Source organism: Tyto alba, unplaced genomic scaffold (genome assembly GCF_018691265.1).
Source record: "Tyto alba isolate M040663 unplaced genomic scaffold, T.alba_DEE_v4.0 Super-Scaffold_1000006, whole genome shotgun sequence".
Taxonomy (NCBI): Eukaryota; Metazoa; Chordata; class Aves; order Strigiformes; family Tytonidae; genus Tyto; species Tyto alba.
Window position 1 is genome coordinate 23696292 of NW_024881272.1, and position 19482 is coordinate 23715773.

At 42.5% G+C, this 19482-nt stretch overlaps 1 protein-coding gene across 9 annotated transcripts in view; it reads left to right on the forward strand.

Moving 5' to 3' along the window:
• The window catches only part of ST3GAL3 (ST3 beta-galactoside alpha-2,3-sialyltransferase 3), a 194920-nt gene that overhangs the window by 5232 nt on the left and 170206 nt on the right, over positions 1-19482 (forward strand). For 7 of the 9 annotated variants that reach the window (XM_033000538.2, XM_033000536.2, XM_033000535.2 and 4 more), the window contains exon 2: positions 1709-1853. In XM_033000538.2, the coding sequence (XP_032856429.1) occupies positions 1739-1853 (115 nt within the window). In that variant the 5' untranslated portion in view covers positions 1709-1738. Of the gene's footprint in view, positions 1-872; positions 986-1708; positions 1854-7148; positions 7321-19482 lie in introns of those variants that run through there. The other 2 variants (XM_042807005.1, XM_033000541.2) reach the window with 2 other exon arrangements.

Genomic DNA, 19482 nt, shown 5'->3' on the forward strand with positions numbered 1-19482 from the left:
GCGATGCAGGGGTTAGAGGCTGTTTTGAGCAATGTAGCAATTGAAAGGAGATACAGAGCACTGGAATGCAGTGACTAGAGGCTAGGCAAAGCAGTGTCACTGGTGGGGTGCAGCAGCTGGATAGGATGAAGGTATGGTGCAGTGTCATGGCTGAAGTGACTTCAAGATTTGGAGGTGACTCAGCTGGAGAAAGGTGCAGTGTTGTGCAGTGCAGTGACTGGAGCAACGAGACAATGCGGAGCTTGACAGGCAGTGCAGTGCTTGGAGGGGTCCTGCAGTGCCATGCCTGGAGGAAGGAATGGTGCAGTGGAGCGCCTGAAGGCGCTGCAGTCATTTGGAGGCGCCACTGAGTGACTTGGAAGCGATGCAGTGACTCGAAGGAGGAGCAGCGCCAGGCGGTGGCTGGGGAAGCGTGGCGCAGTGGGGAAGCAGCGGGGTGCCGAGCGCTGATGGAATAGGGCGGTCGGTGCAGTGGCAGGGGAGAGGGAGCAGAGCGGTGCAGTGAGTGGGGCAGAGCGGGGCAGAGCAGGGCAGCGCAGCGATTGGAGCAGTGCGGTGCAGTGATTGGAGCAGCGCGGTGCAGTGATTGGAGCAGCGCGGTGCAGTGATTGGAGCAGCGCGGTGCAGTGATTGGAGGCGGGAGGAGAGGGGAGTGAAGGTGGCGAGGGGGGCTCCGCGCATGCTCGCCACCGCCCTGCCGCATCCTCTCCTCCCCCCCGTCCCCCTCCGGCGGCGACCCCCTGCCGCCCGCCCGCCATTGGCTACGGGCGCGTCCCCCCATTGGCCGATGGCGGCCGCTATGCGGGCGGGCCGGCCGCGCGGCGACCCGCCCCGGCGCCCCATTGGCGGCCGCTGTGCCCCTCAGCGCCGCGGCGGCGGCGGCGGCGGCCGGTCCCGCTGCGCCGCGCCCGGCATGGCGGCGCCCGCAGCCCCGCTCTCGGGGGCCGCAGCCCGCGGCCGAGCGCCCAGGGCCGGCGGCCGCCCGGTGAGGAAGGGCGGAGGGGGCTGGGGGGGGGGGGGTGTGGGGCAGGGCCCGGCCGCAGCGTCCGCCGCCGTTTCGGGGTGCCCGGCGGTGGCGTGTGGCCGTTCGCATGCCCGCTCCGGCCGGCCCTTGGCAGCTGTCAGCCGGTGGCGAGCCGCCGTCCTGCTGGGGCCGGGCGGGCCCCCCCGCCCTCCCCGCCTTACAGGGCAGCGCGTCTCCTCGCCGCGGCGTGCCCGGGGCTCCCGCCGGCTGCCGGGCTGCCGCGGGCCCCGCTGTCCGTGGGACACCCCTGGGGGGGGGTTCCCGGGCGCGGGGGGTTTGCTCTGTGGCGCGTCTGGGCATGAGAGGACCGCGGTGCTCGCCAGGCCTCACCGGCTGCGGCGGTTGTGGCGCTGGTTTAGCTGAAGTGGGCTGGGGTGTGAGCGCAAGCAGGGAGTTGGGCTGCTGCCCTGTCGTAGCGTTGCAGTGCCCTCCCGCCTCTCCGGAATGGCATTTAGCCTTGTGACAAAAAAAAAAAAAAAAAAAAAAAAAAAAAGTAAAAGAAAAAGGCAGCTGCTCAGGGTGATAGTTCGTATTTCATTGATGTGGTTTGGTTAACTGGTGTGTTTTATCTCGGGGAGAGCACAGTTTTGGATCTGTGCGTTGTTGTGGGTACGGGGTTGCATGTTTCGGAAGAATGACTGTCAGGGAAAGCAGTTCCAACCTCAACCTGGTTTTCTTCCTCAGGTCATGTAGAAGAGCAGATTTAATGTGAAGATGGGACTGTTGGTGTTTATGCGTAACCTGCTGCTAGCCCTCTGCCTCTTTCTGGTACTGGGATTTCTGTACTATTCTGCTTGGAAGTTGCACCTTCTCAGATGGGAGGATTCAAGTAAGTATGAGCATCGTGTGATTGTTCCTGCGCTCGATAAAATGTCTGTCAAATAGTTGCAATAGTACTGAGGTGATTCTGATTTCGTAGTATTTAGAGGGATGTGATTAAGCCCAATCAAATGCTGGAGCTTGTAGTGTATTCATGAGGGGTTGAATTTGTGATTACCTAATGCTCTCTATGGCTTCACTTTTATTACTGGGTACAAAAGCAGGTTCGTGCTCTATAAACTAGTATTAGAGACTTCAGTTCTTAGAATATCCTGTGTTAGTTTATGATTCCTAATTGTCAAAACGAAGAGCTTGTGTGCTGAGGCTTTTGTTCCCTGAATTTTTCTGTACATTTTAAAATAGCTAAGGCAAGGGTTTTTTTCTTTAGTGGATTTTCATTTCTTTCTATAATCATATATTCTGGTTATCTTATCATCTTACTTTGTCCTTCAGAAATCCTCATCTTTCATTTATCTTCCATGTTATTATCTGCCAACTATCTGTCATCTAAAAGGATGTCTCTCAACCTTTTTACGTCCAAAGAGATATCTGACCTCACTGAATACAATCTGAGGACTGTACTGTGCAGTAATGCCATAGGAGGTTTTAGTGGCAATGAGATACAAATTAGGCTGAGGTTTGATTGCTCAGTTACTGCTCTTATTTTTGCTTGCATTGGTTGCTTTCTTGCTTGCGTGTGTGAGTTGTTTATTGAAAATATAAGAACAAGAAAACAATTCCTTCCTCTACACCTCCTGCCCAAAACACAAGTCAGCCCTCTTTGCAGCTGTTCCGTGGGCTGTTTCAGATGTCTCACAGCCGACCATTGCTCCCTGGATCAGCGGCTGAGAAACACTGATCCAGAAGGATTGTTTTTCTGTCTGACAGAAAGCTGTTGGTCAAATTCCATCTTTGCTGTATTGCATTTCTATGCATGCTGTTGAAGGTTTCTACTGCAATGCTTATTAAACGTAATGTTTTTATATCTCTGCATGTTCTGTATCTGTTGTAATATGCTCTAAGATGTTTGGCATGATGACAGTTGATGACTTGGATATGACATATGCAGTGATTTTGTTAGGAGGACTGCTAAGGTGTCTTGTACTAAAGCAGATGTTGTAAGGCTCAGTTTGTAAAAGGAGATTCATAGTGTCTGAGTAGGGATTGTTTCTTCAGGTTTGTGCTTCAGAGAGGGAGTCAAAAACCTTGATTGTGACCTTCTGAAAACTCGCATTTTTGTCAGTGAGGCATAGAAAATCCTTCCTGGGTGAAAATAAATACAGAACGTAGTTAAAAGAACAGTTTTGCTGTATCTGCTACCACATGATGATCTGTTATGAAATTATACAACTTGCCATCCTTTACTTCCTTCATACGACCAGAAAGTGAGTCGAGACTTCCCAAATCGTGCAAAAAACCCCTTCAGGCCACAACTTGTATGTGAACTTTGTTAAATGTGGAGAAGTTTTGTGTTTATGTGTCATATACTGAGGTACTGGGGTGGGTTCTAAATTTCTTCAGGTTTCACCTCTTTGGATTTTGTGCTTTTAGTTTTGTGTGCCATTTGTTATTTTATGCCATGTCAGTCCCTCAGAAGTTTTGTGGTAACTGTGCCTTGCAATGCAGTGTTGCAAATCTGTATGCAAACATTGTGGATTTCTATAAACGGAACACTTTTACCTGGAAAGATGACTTTAAATTGCAGCCTAGTTAGAGTAATTTCTGTTGAGCATACTGGCTGCTTTTGGGTACCCAGGATGTTCTCACAGGAGCACTGTGAGTGATGTCACAGACTTTTAGATGTATGTCTCCTTTTTTTAATCTTGTGTGTAAAATGTGTTAATTTATTCTTGGAAGTTGCAGTGCTAGCATTAAGTTTCTTCAACATAGAATCATGGAGTGGTTTGGGTTGGAGGGAACCTTAAAGATTATCCAGTTCCAACCCCCCTGCCAGGGGCAGGGACACCTTCCACTAGATCAGGCTGCTCAAAGCCCCGTCCAACCTGGCCTTGAACCCTTCCAGGGAGGGGGCAGCCACAGCTTCTCTGGGCAACCTGGGCCAGGGTCTCACCACCCTCACAGGAAAGAATTTCTTCTTTGTATCTAATCTAAATCTGCTTTCTTTCAGTTTAAAACCATGATCCCTTGACTGATCACTACACTCCCCCACAAAGAGTCCCTCCCCATCTTACCTGTAGCCCCATTTAAGTACTGTGTCATGGTTTGAGCTCAGAGGGCAACTGAGCACCACAAAGCTGCTCACACATCCCTTCTCTCGCAGAGATGAGAAGGGACAAATGAGCCAGGCTTGGGATTAGAGATAGGACCGGGAGGGGCAAATCACCCATTATGGTCACAGGCAAAAGGCAGACTCGTTAGGGGAAGAAAAAACGAACATACATTTATTACAGACATTAACAACACTTAACAGAGTATGACAGTGAGCATTGCCACATCTTGAGAACACCTTCCCCCCACCCCTCCCTTCTTCCCGAGCTCAGCTCTGCTCCTGATATCCCTACCTCCTCCCACGAGCAGCTCTGGGGCAGGGAATGGGGGGTGCAGTCAGTGCTGCCGCTTCTTCCATCTTAGGTGGGTGGAGCTTCTGGAACTTCTTCCCCCTACTCGATCGTGGTCCCCCTCTGACAGGAGACAGTCCTCCACAAACTTTCTCCAACTTGAGTCCCTTCCACGGGCTGCAATGTTTCCTGAGCATCGTGGGACACCCCGCATGCTGCAATCCTCCCAGTGCTGAACTACAGCAGCGGGGGCTACCTTTTCCCACAAGACCCCGGCCTTCCTCAGGCCTAGACACCTTGATCATCCAGGCAAAACACCTCACAGGCCACAAATCAATTTCTGCTCCACTGTAGATCTTCATGGGTGGCGGGGGGGGCTGCCCTGCCGTCTCACCACAGGATACAGGGGGGTCTCTGCTCCGGCACACCTCCCCCCTCCTTTCTTCCTCTGTTCCTCCACTGACCTTGGTGTTCATGCAGCTGCTGCAACTCCTCCTCACAAGTCTGACTCTTCCTCACCACATCCCTTCCTAAATACTTTATTTCAGAGGCGCAGCTGATCGGCTCAGTTTTCATGCAGAGGTGGAGCTGACTTGGAGCTGGGGAAGCTTTGAGAAGCTTCTCACAGGGGGCCACCCCTACAGCCCCCTCCCCTGCCACCAAAAAACCCCACCACTCACTCAAACCCAGGACATACTGGAAGGCCACTATACAGTCTCCCTGGAGCCTTCTTTTCTCTAGGCTGAACAACCTTAACTTTCTCAGCCTGTCCTCATATGGGAGGTGCTCCAGCACCCTGATCATCTTCATGGCCTCCTCTGGACTTGCTCCAACAGGTCTATGTTCTTCTTATGTTTGGGGCCCCAGAGCTGAACACAGTACTCCAGGTGGGGTCTCATGAGAGCAGAGGGGGAGAATTACCTGCCTCAGCCTGCTGACTACACTTCTCTGATTGCCCTGACCTATGTGCAGGACCTTGCATGTGGCCTTGTTGAACTTCATGAGGTTCTCCTGGGCTCACCTCTCAAGCCTTTCCAGGTCCCTGTGGATGGCATCCCTTCCCTCCAGCATGTTGACTGTACCACACAGCTTGGTGGTGTTGGCAAACTCGCTGAGTATGCACTCAATCCCACTGCCCGTGTCCCCAGAAAAGATGTTAAACAGCACTGGTCCCAACACCAAGCCCTGAGGAATGCCACTCATCACTGCTCTCCATTTGGACATTGAGCTGTCGACCGCAACTGTTTGAGTGCGACCATGTACATGTGCAAAGCAATGATGCTAGTTTGAAGACTTAATTTATTGATCTTTATCATTTGTCACAATTGATATAGGCTATACCATTGTTCCTTTTTTTTTTTTTTTTTTAGACACTTCTATGGATTGTGTCTTAAATATCAGATGAAACTCCTTGAAATATTAGTGTAAAAAGGAGTCTAGTGGTAAAACCACTAAGAGGGTTTGCCCTCTAGGAGGACAAAATTTTATGTGATTACCTTTGAAGACAGTTAAGGTGGTGCCAGTTTTCAGTTGATCTTCAGAGTTTTATATGTATCAAAAAATGCTTTATTTATAATGTAGTTTTACACATGAAGAACTTATGCAGATTTAAAACGGAAATGTAAAAGCCTGTACTGGGAAACTTGATAGGAAGAGTTAATGTTAAGCTTCTATAAATAAGCATTTGGAAGTTAACAAATGACAGAATTGAAGTTGCTCATTTAACCATGATTAGGCTTCCTTGAGCATGTGTAATATGATACAATGTATAATGGTGCAATTATACTTTCTATTTTCTGAAGGGGTGTCTTGTTTAGTTCAGTGCACAAGACAGGTGGTGCTTGATAGAAGTTCGTGGTTTTAGTTCCTGAATTACGAATCAGTGTGTGATCTTGTAAATTTCCGCAAATTGATGTGACAGTGCTGATGTCCCCAAAGGCAAAACTAGGTTGCATGTTAATTTTGGGGTGCTTAATAATCTAAGACTATTGATTTTTATGTGTAAATTATCTTCTTACTAAATTATTTTCTTTTTTCTTGTGACCAGTATTTTTATTCGGTGTAATAGTGACTCCCTAGCTTCAGTAGTCACATTCATCTTTTCTCTGTTCCATTCGTTGTGCTAGAGGAGGCATGAAACTCAGCTGATACTGTCATCTGACACCCTTGCAATCTCTATAGAGACTGGTTTTGATAAACTTGACACCTGTATTTAATATTGGACACAAGCAAAGTTGCCATGGAGTATGGTGAAAAATACTTGATCTGTTTAATTGCTGCATGTGTGGTTTGCTCACTTAATGTTTTAGAAAATGCTTGTGTACGTTTTTCTTATGGATGAATTTGAATGGTAACTGTAATGAATCTATTCACGCTGAGACTTCAGTGTTTATGTGTTTAGCTGCTAAAGTAAATTAATAGTTAAGGTAATTTGTTTATTTATGCTTCTGACACCTCCAAGAAAGAAGGCTAAACTTCTGAATAGACTGAAAGATGCACATTAACGTTTCTTTTACCATATCCATTTAACTTTAAATCTGTCCTCCTTGAGCAACGCCTTTAGTGAGTTCTGAGAGATTGTTCTCCTTACTGTGTGACTCTACATCTTGCCAAAATACAAAGTAGAATAGGAAAGAATTAATTCCGTAAGGCTTATCTTTCCTGTGACAAGAATAGATTGAATTCAGCTAATGTGAACTAATTAAGGTTGAATTAAGTTCAACTGCTTGTTCCATTCAAGACAAGCCTCCAGTGACTGCTACTCCTCTCTCATCCTTTTAGTGAGTATCATGGCTGGCTACTCTTCCCTGAGCCTTGTTTCATGTTGTTGGCAATACATCGTTAGTTCTCAGAGCAGTAGCAAAGACCAAAAAAAGCAGTGTGTAACACTGTGAATGCAGGAGGGCCTTTTGAGTTCTGATGATCATTGGGAATATATGAGCAATGTTTGGGACAGAGGTAAGTTCTCCTTTTTCTTTTTTATTTCCTGATTTCTGTAATACAGCTTCAGTCTCTGAGAAGAGCAGTAAGAGATCTACACTGTCCCTGCATGTTCTTCCCAGACAGACAATAATGACAGATGCCACAGCCCTCTGATTAAGAGTGTTGAGTGGCATGGGGGTGTGCTGAGCACATAGAACTGATACTGTGATGTGGGAGACAAACGAGGAAATAAGAAGTTTAGTATCAGGTTTAGCAGTCCTGTACATTCTAGAAGGACCTTGCAGCAGCAGATAATCATAACTCTGTTCATTGTGTTTCTGGGCACTGGGTTGTCAGGGAGTTCTTACAGTAATGGTAGGAGCAGGTTTTGAAGGTCTGAGACATGCACTGCAGCCTCTTTCCTAGTAACTCCCTGTCCTATCCCCTCCACCTTCCCTGATGCATTTGGCTCTGAGGAGAAAGGAAGATGTTACCTGTATGAGTGTGAAGAAGACAGCACGTGGGAAGGTGCCCCATTATCTTTGAAAAGTACAATGGGAGATGGAGCCTCGCTGACAGTGTCTCTTAGATTTGCTTTATCAGCTTGGAGGAATGCATTTTTGCCTATAACTGAAGCACAGAATATAGTCATGTTAAAATTTGATACCGATGTTTGTTACTTAATCTGGTATATGTATAGCTGATTTTGCAACTTAAATGAATGTGTTGTAAGGAAGGAATGATTCCATTTAAAAATGTCCTGGCTATGGAAATATTGGACTCATTCCCCCAAGGTATGTGTAATGCCTTTTTTTTTTTTTTTTCTTCTTCCCCCCATCTCAAAAGTATTGAAATATACTTGGGACAAGGACAGTGTGACACATTTTTCCTTTTCTGTATTGTATTTCTTTCTACATTACTTTTGAATTAAAATAAATAAATACACTTTACTTTAGATACTTTTGCCAAAACCAAAGTTAATACAATTTGTAGCTACAGATTTTGAGCTTGTCAGTTTGAATGTGGCTTTTGAAACATCTCCAGGTATGTTCTGTTGATGTCTCCATAAAGAAATCAAGCACTACTCTGTCATCTGTTGCTCCATGTTATTTTCAACTCTAATTCTGGAAAGGCAGCCAAAGAGATAAAGCACCGGAAAGAGATTTTCTGAAGGTATTTCAGGACCCTTATCCTTTTTATATACATTTTTTTAAAATGTCTGTTTCCATGGGAACTGAGGAGACATAAACAGGCAAAACTGACTCAGTTCTGGTTGCAGGTTTTTAGTCTGCTTGCATTTCCATGGAAACCAGTCTCGCAGCAAAAAAGACTAAATTAATCAAAAGCAATCAAACCTTTATCTTTAATATAAATATTGATTTCTGTCTTTCAAAGTGAAATTATATTTTTGTCAATTCTTGTATTAGGGACAAAAAATGTACTGAAAAATGGATCTTTTTACAAGGGTTTGGAATGTGCATGCTCTTTCTCCTGTGGCTAAAGCCTCATGGTATGTGTGATGGTATGTAGCGTAGGTACAACTGTTGTATTTTGAGTTACCGGGGGTGTCATTTGTTCAATGCTAAGGAAGTGAATCTTGCATACACTGGCATCTGACTTGTTTCCATTTTATTGTTTAATGAAAAATGGATGAAAAGACATTCAGTTAGTGTGTTAGCAACTAGGCCATGGAGACAAACTTGTCCCCCTTGTAGAGAGAGGCATGTAATAGTTTTGCGTTCAGACACTCATCTCTGGGAGTTACTGTCCTACTTGCCTTTGCCAGAAGAAGGAAATGCAGGAGTGCTATAAAAAAATAGCATCTCTGGTCCAGCTCAACTTGGCATTGGGAGCACAAAACTCTGGTGAAGGTGGTTTGAGCTAAACTGGCTGAATTTATGGGTAGTTGGATGAGGGAGCATATCCTATTTACTGTAGAATTGCAAGGCACTAATGCCCCTTTGGGCAGGGGTGTCAAGCAAATGGTGACGGTAACCATTTCAGTTGCTCTGTATCTAACTATGGCCTTGGCCTTAGTGGGGGGGGTGTATGCATGTTCTTACGGTAGACGTTATTGCTGTTGCTGCTGCTCCTCAGGCTGAAAAGCCAGAGAGGCTTCAAACTTGTGGGAATTAGCTTTTTAAAAAACAACTGGTTTGGACAGTATTATGCAGCAGTTTAAGTTTCCTAAAACAGTTGCTTTTGCTTTGCAGGAAGAGATAGGAACAACATTGAGATGGATTATTGTGAATTCACTAATGTTTGAGTTACTTACAACTTCAAGGTTTGTTTCATCTACTCAGCTGTTCTGTAGTCTGTGGTAGTGCTGTACTTATTGCACCAAAATTGAGAACAAATGTTTAGAATGTTCCCATAACATGGGTCCAACTACAGATTTAAGGAATCTCTGCTACTTTTCAGATGCTTGAGGGATTTGAGGAACACAGTGATGCTTTTTGAAATGTTAAAAATAGGAAGTAATGTTATCGGGACAGCTGTGAATATTAAAAACAAAGATGTAAAAATAGGAGTTAAAATAACAGTTGTCTGGTAAAGTAGCTTAACTTTCCTAAGAATTCCCCTATGGGGCTAAAATGTTCCACTTGTATTCAGCTTGAAACTGAAAACTTTAAGACGCTAACTGTGGTGGATGATTCTCTTATCTGTGCAGAATACAGAAAAATGGATTTAGTGCCCAGAAATTGTTACTGCTGTTCAAGTTACTTTGTGCTCCCTGTTAACCTGCCAGAATAAGGATCATGGCTAAATTTAAAACTCCTGCAACTCAGGACATTCAGTTGTGGTAGTATCTCCCACAGCTGTAATTGTGCCAGCTACTTTTTGCTTGACGGGAGACAGACACGAATGTTCTTGATCCCTCTTGCTCTGGCTGTTTGAGGCAGCCACACACAACTGCCTGCCATTTCCTCCGGAGGCAGCGGCATGTCCGCTGCCATGGCAGGAGAGAGAGGCTCCTCAGCAGATGTGAATCAGAACTTTCAAGGTCTATGAAAGAGTTAAAAAAAAAAAAAAAAAAAAGAAATCACAAGGCATTGCTTCACAAGGTAGGCCAAAGGCATGGGGGGATTGAAAGTGCTTCATCTTTTTCTGATCTGTTTCTGTGTGTCTAGTGACATACCCAAATGTTACTTTATAACCTTGCTGTTCTAGGGACCCTGCTGTCTCTCCAGGAATTTCTAGTGCTGCTGGAGCATTAACAGTGCAGGACAAAACTCTGCTGCTGCTGGGGCAGTGAGAAATGATGCATGACAGAGCCGTTGAGGGAGGGAGCAAGCGTAATGTTACCTCGTCCTTGGGATTTCTCAGAGGAGGAAAACTCCCTGAACACTCTTCAGGCTTTGGGAACCTATGGGGGCAGGTTTAGTGAAGGGCATGAAGAGCATAGCACCCTAAGCACTTTGTGGATCGAGGAGTGGCTGTAATGCTGTGCTTGTACTCATTGTTGTTCTATTTTAATTTTAGCTTTCTCAGCTCTGGGTTACTGTGTTAGTTCTGAGCTAATGTTGACTTCTTAGCAAGATAGAAAAGCAAGGTGCAAGAATACTTCTCCATCCTCCTACACACAACCTAGCCTTAGTTTTACATTTTAAAGTAGTCAGGTTTTCTTGCTTCTCTTGACAACAGCAGTCTTGTTGCTGTTTATGTCCCTGTTCAAGCCTTTATATTTCCCCCTCTCTGCTTGGCTAGCTGATGCAGGCGATTGAGGAACTTGCCCAGTTTAAAACACAGTGCAGTTTGTTTCACTCAGCTGACCTTTATGTGACAGTGTTTTACTTGCTTCACTTGCTCAACTCTTGTGCATTTTCTTGCTGTCTCCCCAAGTTTGATAAGGGTATGTTCCTGTGACTTTTGATAAGCAGACTGGGATTGTGTTCATGAGAGGCAGCACTCAGTGTCTTACATGCAGCCAAATCTGTGTCCTCTGATACAGTTTTTTAGAGGTCAAAGTCAGCAACTTTCCATATTCTGGAAGGTACAATGCAGTGAAAGCACTTTACCTCTCAGCAATTGCTCTGCAGCTGAGTGCTTTCAGAGGTGAAAGGACTTATTCATCTCAGCTGACTGTGAACCCCTTAGCAATGAGTTCAGCTGGAAACAATACCTCCCTGTGAGGACTGTCCCATCTGCATCTGCCTTTCCTCCATCTTGTCACTGTACATCCCCTTGGTGTGCAAAGCACTTGCCCTCTGACCTGTAGCCATTGAAGCAATGGCTATTGTGCCTTAAGATATTACTAGCCTTAATGGCAGCTCTACCCTACCACTCGGTTGATAGAATAGATCACGTGGACTTTCTGCATTGGCTTTAATACAAGCAGACTGACTTTTGGCACCTTTCATGCCTATTTCAATTCTGCTTCCTGTCAGTCCTGCTGATGCTGGAGCAATAACTTCTGGCACAAGGGAAATAATATGTGATTTGTCTCAAGTTGGACAGCTGTTGCTGCTGTGATCTTCTGACCATGGCCTTAGTACTGACTCTGACCACAGCTGTCATGCGTAGGGATGTTTTGCAGAGGAAATTTTTCCTAGATTTGTTATCTTCTGCCAACCTTTTTGGTGCTCTTGTCACTATAACATCTCATTTTTTCTCACTGCAGTCTGGATTTACATCACAGTGTCAGGCTGAGGCAGTAAAACAGCCGAGCCTGGGCATGACTTGCAAGGACAAGTACAATTGGGTCATGAGGTATAGCTCCATATGAATTATGTATCTCTTCTGCACTTCAGAAGGAATGTAATTGTGCACCCAGGCATCAAGCAAAAAGTAATTTGTACTGTGTGCATATCCTGAATAGATGCTTGAACCTGAGATAGCTGATTTCAAGTGGTTACTCCTTCATAGCACCACATGATTATATTGCTCATGTATGCATTTCTTTCTTGAGGAAGTAATAGTGTATGAGATTAGTGCCAAAATTCTAGTCAGGTACAGAAACTACAGGATGTTTCGTAAACAGTTCTTGGTATTTTAAATAACCAAGTGCCTAGACAATCCAAGATACATATATTTCTGAGGGTCAGAATTTAGCGTTTCTTGCTCTGTTCCAAAAAGAAAGATCAGAATGTGTTAAAATTAGCTATTTCCATTTTTAAGAGCTTACAAACATATATGTTGCTTGTCTTCAACTTTTTTCAGGTGATGCTAGGATCCCTTCAACTTTAACTCGGTCCCTGTTAGAGCATGCCATTCTTTTGCAGCTACTATCCTGTGGGTTTCAGTGTTAGGGACACTGATTAAATGTGAGGTTCATCTGAGCTGCAACAGTGAAGTAAGAATGCTCCTTAGTAGCCCATAGAACAAAGAGTTAATACAGTGTAACTACAGAAATGTTTAACTAGTATCTTTTCTAGCTACAGTGAGTGTGCAGGTTCTGAGGAGTATTTTTGTTCAAAACAGTACGCGCAGGTGCATGTATGCTTTAAAAGAAGTAGTGAAAATTAGATGGCACAAAAATCAGTAAAAGTTGAGTTTTCCCGACAGGTAAGTAGCTGATGGCTTTCTACATAGGAAGACTTCCTCCACATAAATGTTGACAAAGTTAATAGTTTATAAGTGCAATTGCATCTTTTCAACTTTGTCAGAAATGAATCTCAGAGTAGCTTTAATACTATGTAAGTATTGCTTTTCAGCTGTGATTGTGTCTAGAGACCCTAATCAAAAAAATGTATAGAGATACATTTCTTAGGATGAAGGGTGATAACTTAAATAGACTTGACTCAGGAAGGCAGAGGAAGCTGAGGCACAGGAAGATGAAATTATTTTGTGTCACATGGCAGCTCAAGAGCAGATTATGAATAAAGGTCTCAAGGTTTTTGATTTAGTGTCAAATTTGCCAAATGAGGTTCACTCTCTTGCAATGACACATTCTACATCTGCATAGTTCAGGAGAACAGTAGTGGGCTGAAGTTGCTTGCTTGGGGCAGAGCTAATCTGCTGATATTTGTAAAAACACCGCACTATTTTGAAGTACTGTATTGATAATAACAAAACTGGTGATGGTCTGCATAGGCAGTGCTGGTGGCTTGATGTAGATACTGTAATTAGGGAATGACGTGGCTAGTGTAAGTTGTTGCTAGCAGTTGCCTGAGATGCATCTGTGGAAGTGCCTTAAGAACTAAGTGTACAGCTTGAACAGTTGTGAATGCTGGTTCGGGGTTTTTCAGCCTTCAGTTTCACCACATCAAAGGCACCATACTTCATGCTTTCCAGCTGCATTAATACGGCAACCACTTTTTTCTTTTTAAAGGTAGTATTTTTTTATAATGGAAAAGTTTAGCTTTGCTCTCCACACTCAAACACAGAAGTCTCTTTTCTTGTATTTAAACTTTTTTTAAAAAAATATGTTCAGGCACAGACTAATCTTCTAGAATTTCTGCACAAAGCATAAAAAGCTGAGCTTTTGAAAAGAGGGGAATAATGGAACTGTTCGAGCAGTCTTAACCTTAGCAATCACTAATGCTCTAGGTATAATTAGAAATCTAATTACTGTGAATTTAGTTGCTAAGACTTTTCTGCCTTTTGAGACTTGCCCCACACAATTCTATCAGGTTCCAAATAGAGCATAGGGCGGTTTTCCATTTTGCTGCTAGGAAATTAGTAATGCTGCTTTTTTCTGCTAGCACTGTTGCCATAATCTCTGTTTAGAATTGCCTTATCTGAACATTGGAAAGGCTTTTATGATTTTAAAATATGATTCATTATAACATTAATTTCAATATATTTGAATTCAGAGCTTTTGTGTTTGGGTCCAGTACTCCATTAGAAGTAGAAGCCTGAGTTAATACAATGTAAAGACTGCAAATTGAATTCCAGTGAAAAAATGTGTTACTTCTCATTGCATTTTCTAAATTTGCTTCGTATTTAGGATGCTTCAGATGTAGTTTCAATATTTCTGAACTTTTGAAAGATAAGTTAGCACATTGAAAAATAGAGTTTATTTACCTTTAAAAATATGAAAGCTTCAGTACTGTATAATAATATATTACTTCTGCTTGCTACGTGTTTTGTTTCCTACAAAGTTAGTTTTATAATTGCAACATAGTATATTATTTGAGAAATAGTTTGTGCTTCTATGAATAGAGACCATACTGCTATATGAAGGGACCACCTTTAGGGTGGTGTTTCCTGACCTTTGAATGCTTTAAGTTTCTTGATGTCATTACTAAAACTTTTATTTTTTTAAAGAATAATTAAAAATGGTTCAGGGCCAAGTACTCTTTACAATGTACTCTCCTATGCAAATTACACTTTCTGCTTCAAAGGATGGATGGAGGAAGGACTAGAGAAATCTGCTGTTGTCTAGTGATTTGCTGCTTTTCTGATACAGACTTGTTGCAGATGTAGAATTCTTCTTGTAATTAATGGCAGGTATGGCTCCAGAAAATCGTAATTGAGAAACAAAAGACTTGGTATTAGGAAGTTCACTTGTTTCTAGCAAAATTTGTAATTGTAGCATAAAAAAGAACTAAGATAAGAATTTTCTGCAGAATTTAGTGTAATATCAGGAAGTTAGGGCTACTCTGATTTTAAGACTTAACACTGTAGCCAAAAGGTTGTAAAAAAACCCCTCTTGGCTGCTGTGTATTAATTGCTGGTTTTGACATAATGCTGTACTAGTGTAAGTATACCTTGCTCAGGAGTTGCCTCTGTAGGAATGGAAGTACCCCATAAGTATCTTTCCTTATCCATGTCCCTGTTCACAGTTTAACTAATCTTGCAATGGTGTCTTTCTCCAAGGGCCTGTTTATAAACATGTTTGCGATATCTGTATGATTAATTTTGAGGTTTTTCCATTGTTTGTTTGGAAGTGCCAGACAAAACCTGTAAGACAATTTACTCGGCAGCCAGCTTTGCTGCTTGTGTTGTGGACCAGCTGGATTTGAAGAGTTCACATTTGTGTGAAATTGTTTAGTAGGTGTGTGTTTTTTCTTGTCAAATCTCTCTCCCCGAGAACTTGATACGATGTACCTGGAATTGTCTGCTATAGTATCCCTATTACCTTTTCCTCCATGAGCAGTTCTTTGTCACGTTGTGTCTTGTGCTTGAAGAAGTGAAAGTTGCATGGGATACTGTAATTTTTTTTTTTTTCTTTTCTGAGGAATTAAGTTTTTTGCTTGGTTCTCTGATCTAATTTTTTTTTTTTTTTTTTTTTGTTTAAATGCTTTCTTCTTTGTGAAGACTAAATAACATGAACATGATAGGGAAGGTAATGTGAAATGAATTCTGGACTTGCTGTACTGGAAAAGCTTCTGCTGAGCCCATGGCTAAGCAGCTTCTGCTCCTCTGGCTTGCATTCAGATATGCTGGAAAACTTGTTTGTATAGTGAATTGGAACAGGAACCTGATATAGTGTGAAAGTACAGAGGCTTTCTCTTCCCTCTCCCTCCAGCACCTTAGGAAACATTATTTTTAATCCATACCAGGCAGGCTGACATGCTTAAACCAGTATTTTTGCTGAAATACCCTTGCAGCCATGCAGGTGAAGGGTTGAGCTTGAAAGGCTGCGGGTTGTTGCAGCGTGTGGCTGTTGCAGGGACCGCGGGAGGGCAGCAGACGCCTTCTGCTTCACCCCGCCGCAGCACTCCCCTGCCACGTCAAAACCTATTGCAAGTTGAGTAAGTATTATTTAAAAACCAACCAAACAACAACCCCTATACAAAACCCCCAAACAAACTAAAAAGCACAGCATTCTTCTTTTTTTTTTGCAGATACAAAGTGGGAGCTGCCATTTCCTGGGTGAATTTTAATAAATACTACATTAAAAAAAAACTTCTATAGAGTCATTTGGTTTTAGGGTAACTTAATTTGGAGCAACCTTGCTATTCATATCGAGTCCACTACTGTTGGCAGTAGCTATTTTCATAGTCTGATCAAGTCCCATCTTGTGACAACTTTCTGGTTTTGCCTCCTGACACTGGTATTCAGAAGGTCTTTTAGTGCCTTGTCCTAATAGCTGAATTTATTTATTATTTTTTTTTAATTCAGTCGAAATTATGCATATGTTCAGAAAACCTGGGGAGAGTAGGAGACATTGCACAGGGATATATGATTTTGAGTACCATGCTTGTGTTATTGCAGAGGGAAGAAAATCTAGACAAATCTAAAGTTCCTAGGAAACCAGGCTTTGTTACTTCAATTATGTACAGAACAGCTCATTTTGTTTAAAAGACTTTCTAGTTGAGGAGAAAGAATAGAAGTTCTGACTATGTAATCTTATCTCATGGGTTGGTGCAGTGATGAAAATCTGGATGCTTCTAATCCTGAGATCCTTGTTGCAGGCATTGAAGCAGAGAAGGAGAATAAAGAAAGATGCATTTGATAATTTGAACTGCTTTCACCAGGCAGGGAAATGAAGACCAAAAAATGCTGACATCCTCTGCCAAGTGCTGATGACATGTTCATAATTTTTAAAACAACTACTTCTGTTAATTTAATGTACTTTAAAGAGAGAAGCAAAAGAAAGCTTTGGGGAGTGAAACTTGTGCTAAGAAGCGCAGCTGTTGTACATCTCTTTCATGTTTCATGGCAAAATCTGAATGGGTAAGTTTCCCCCCTCTGTCACTGGTGACCATCTCATGTAAGAACAGCTGTGTCTGGTGGGACCAGAGCTCCAGGTAGCGTGGTGTCTTAGAAAACTGTCAGTGGGGTTAGCGTTTCCTGTTGTTTCTCCCATCCCACTTTTTTATCTTCCTGCTATGTGTGACCTTTGATTTCCTGAGATACTGAGATAGAGATATTACTTTCTATTTAATAGTGCCTGCTAAGATTTTCTGACATAAACCTGCCTGACTACGTTTCAAACCTATATATAAGCTTTGGGTATCATCTTCCCATGGTACTGAGATTTCCAAACTAACGGTGTTCTGCGACAAAGCACCCCTAAAGACTAGTTAAAACATAAATGAGTTAAGAAGATGGGGAAACAATATAGTTTTTCTAGAAACATGGTAAAATCGCCTTAAAGGAAAGGCAAAGTGTTTTATTTATTTATTGTTTTTTTTTAAGCAATTAAGAAGATAGTATAGTGAGTGCTTAACTCTGGGCAGAATTTGTGATGAGAGTCTAAGAATTTATCTGGGTTCAGAAAATAATTTAATATCTATATAGAGATAGGAAAAACTAAGAAAGTCTGACTAACCAAGATTTTAGAAAGCTAGATTTGGAAGGAGAATGAATCTTACTTCAAGATATTAAAATTCTTAATGTGAACTTACTAGGAAAAAAATATATTCTGATTGAAGGGTTTCTTTTAAGGATGCCTCAGATATGATTGAATAGAGGCCTATTCCTTTCCTGAGAATTTTTGCCCTACTCTTGTAGTAGATGCTCTTGACAGAGGAATTCTTGTATATTGACATGTGACGATTTTAGATTCCAAATCAACCCTTTTAGGAAACCTATTCCAAATTGCTGCACTTTTCCAAATGTTTCTGATGTTGTAAGCACCTAAAAGATTAAGTGGACTTATTACATTATTTCTTTGAAAGCAGCTAATCTTTGTACTTGTTAGGTTTGCATGTGGTAACTACCGATACGAGATCAGCTTGAAGATGAAAGTAGATTTATTCTAGCAAAGCAGGGTTAAATTTGGAATTAGGCTTGGGAAATATTCAGAATTAGTCTGTAGTTGATGCTGTTCTTTGTTACTTTCTTATATAATTGTTCTGAAACTCAGAAAAGCTTAATACTCTGTCTTCTGGCTCAGATTGATTCTGAAAAGTAAATTAAGGCTAATTTGGAGTGACCAATCAATCAATCCCTTCCTGATTTGCTTTTGTAGCAAATCAAGAAGGCAGTGTTTTTCTGGAGCAGAATATTTGTCTTTATTCTGTTGTTTAAAACAGAATCCTCTTCACTTCTCTGTCACCTGAGTTTATATTAATGTATTTTTTCTGAGTCCATTTAGCCATTGTAAGTGCAGGCTTAGTAAAAACAGCTCTTTTACTAAATGTAAATGCAGTATTCTCTCACATTTGTGTGTACACATGTGTAACGTGTAAAAAGTGGGGGAAAAAAAAACAGTTTTCAACTTGTATTATGTGTCCAGATACAGAAATCTAGAGGAAAATACACTTACATTTATTAGTCTTAATGTGCCTCTTACTGTCCAATTCTTTCTAGCTTAAAATACCTTTCAAAAATTTTCAGTGTTTTTAAGAACAGAGCAAGACTGCAAAATTATAGGATAACACCAGTTGGAAGGAATGTAAGGGGGTCTCTAGTTCAACCTCCTGGTCAAAGCAGTGTTGGTTATTAGGTGAGACCAGATCTTTATCCAGTCAGGTTTTGAAAACCTCCAAGAATGGAGACTGCACAGCCTCTCTGTACAACCTTTTCCAGTGTTTCACTGTCCATGGTGAAGAGACTTTCTTTTACATCCAGTCCAAATGTCTCTTGTCTCAATTTATGCTTACTGCCTCTCACTGACCATGTGACACTTCAGGAACTAGGCTCTATTTTCTTGGTAATCTTCCTGCAAGTGCTGGAGGGCTGCCCCTTTTGTCTCCCCAAATCTTTGTCTTCTGCAGGCTAAACAAGCCTTGTTCCCTCAGTCTTTCCTCATAGGTCTTGTGCTAGCACTCTGGTATTTGATCATCTGCACAATCCCTTGTTTGTCTGTAGCCCTCTCTAGAGACCAGACATGATGCATTAAGACAGAGGGCTCATTGTCATTTGGAGAGGTGTGTGGGTTTGGGTGGTTTTTTTCCAACCCCCTAAACTTTTTTACTGCTTCATATCAGTTAAATCTTTCCATATACTTTCTGAGATTTCACCTTCTGTTTCAAACACCTCTTTATTGTGCATTTGTTGCACTGGAGGTGCATGGTACCTTTATTGGAGCTTGCTGAAGAAATGCCAGATCAGTGACGAGGCACTTAACATTGAATGTATGATATTGACTATATTGACTAAATAATAACGGCATGGTTAACGCTGTTGCTACCACAAAGGCATTTTGCTTCTCAGGAGTCTCAGTCCAAAAGAAGTCACTGTTAAGGGAGTAGAGAACAAAGGGACGAATACAAAAACAGACTTCAGGCAACAGACACCATCTCTAGGCAACCTGTTCCGTGGTGCTCTAGTAGAGAAGTTTTTCCTAATGTCCAGTCTGAACCTCCTAACCTGTAACTTGTAGCCATTGTCACTTCCTTACCCTGAAGGACTCACAGGATG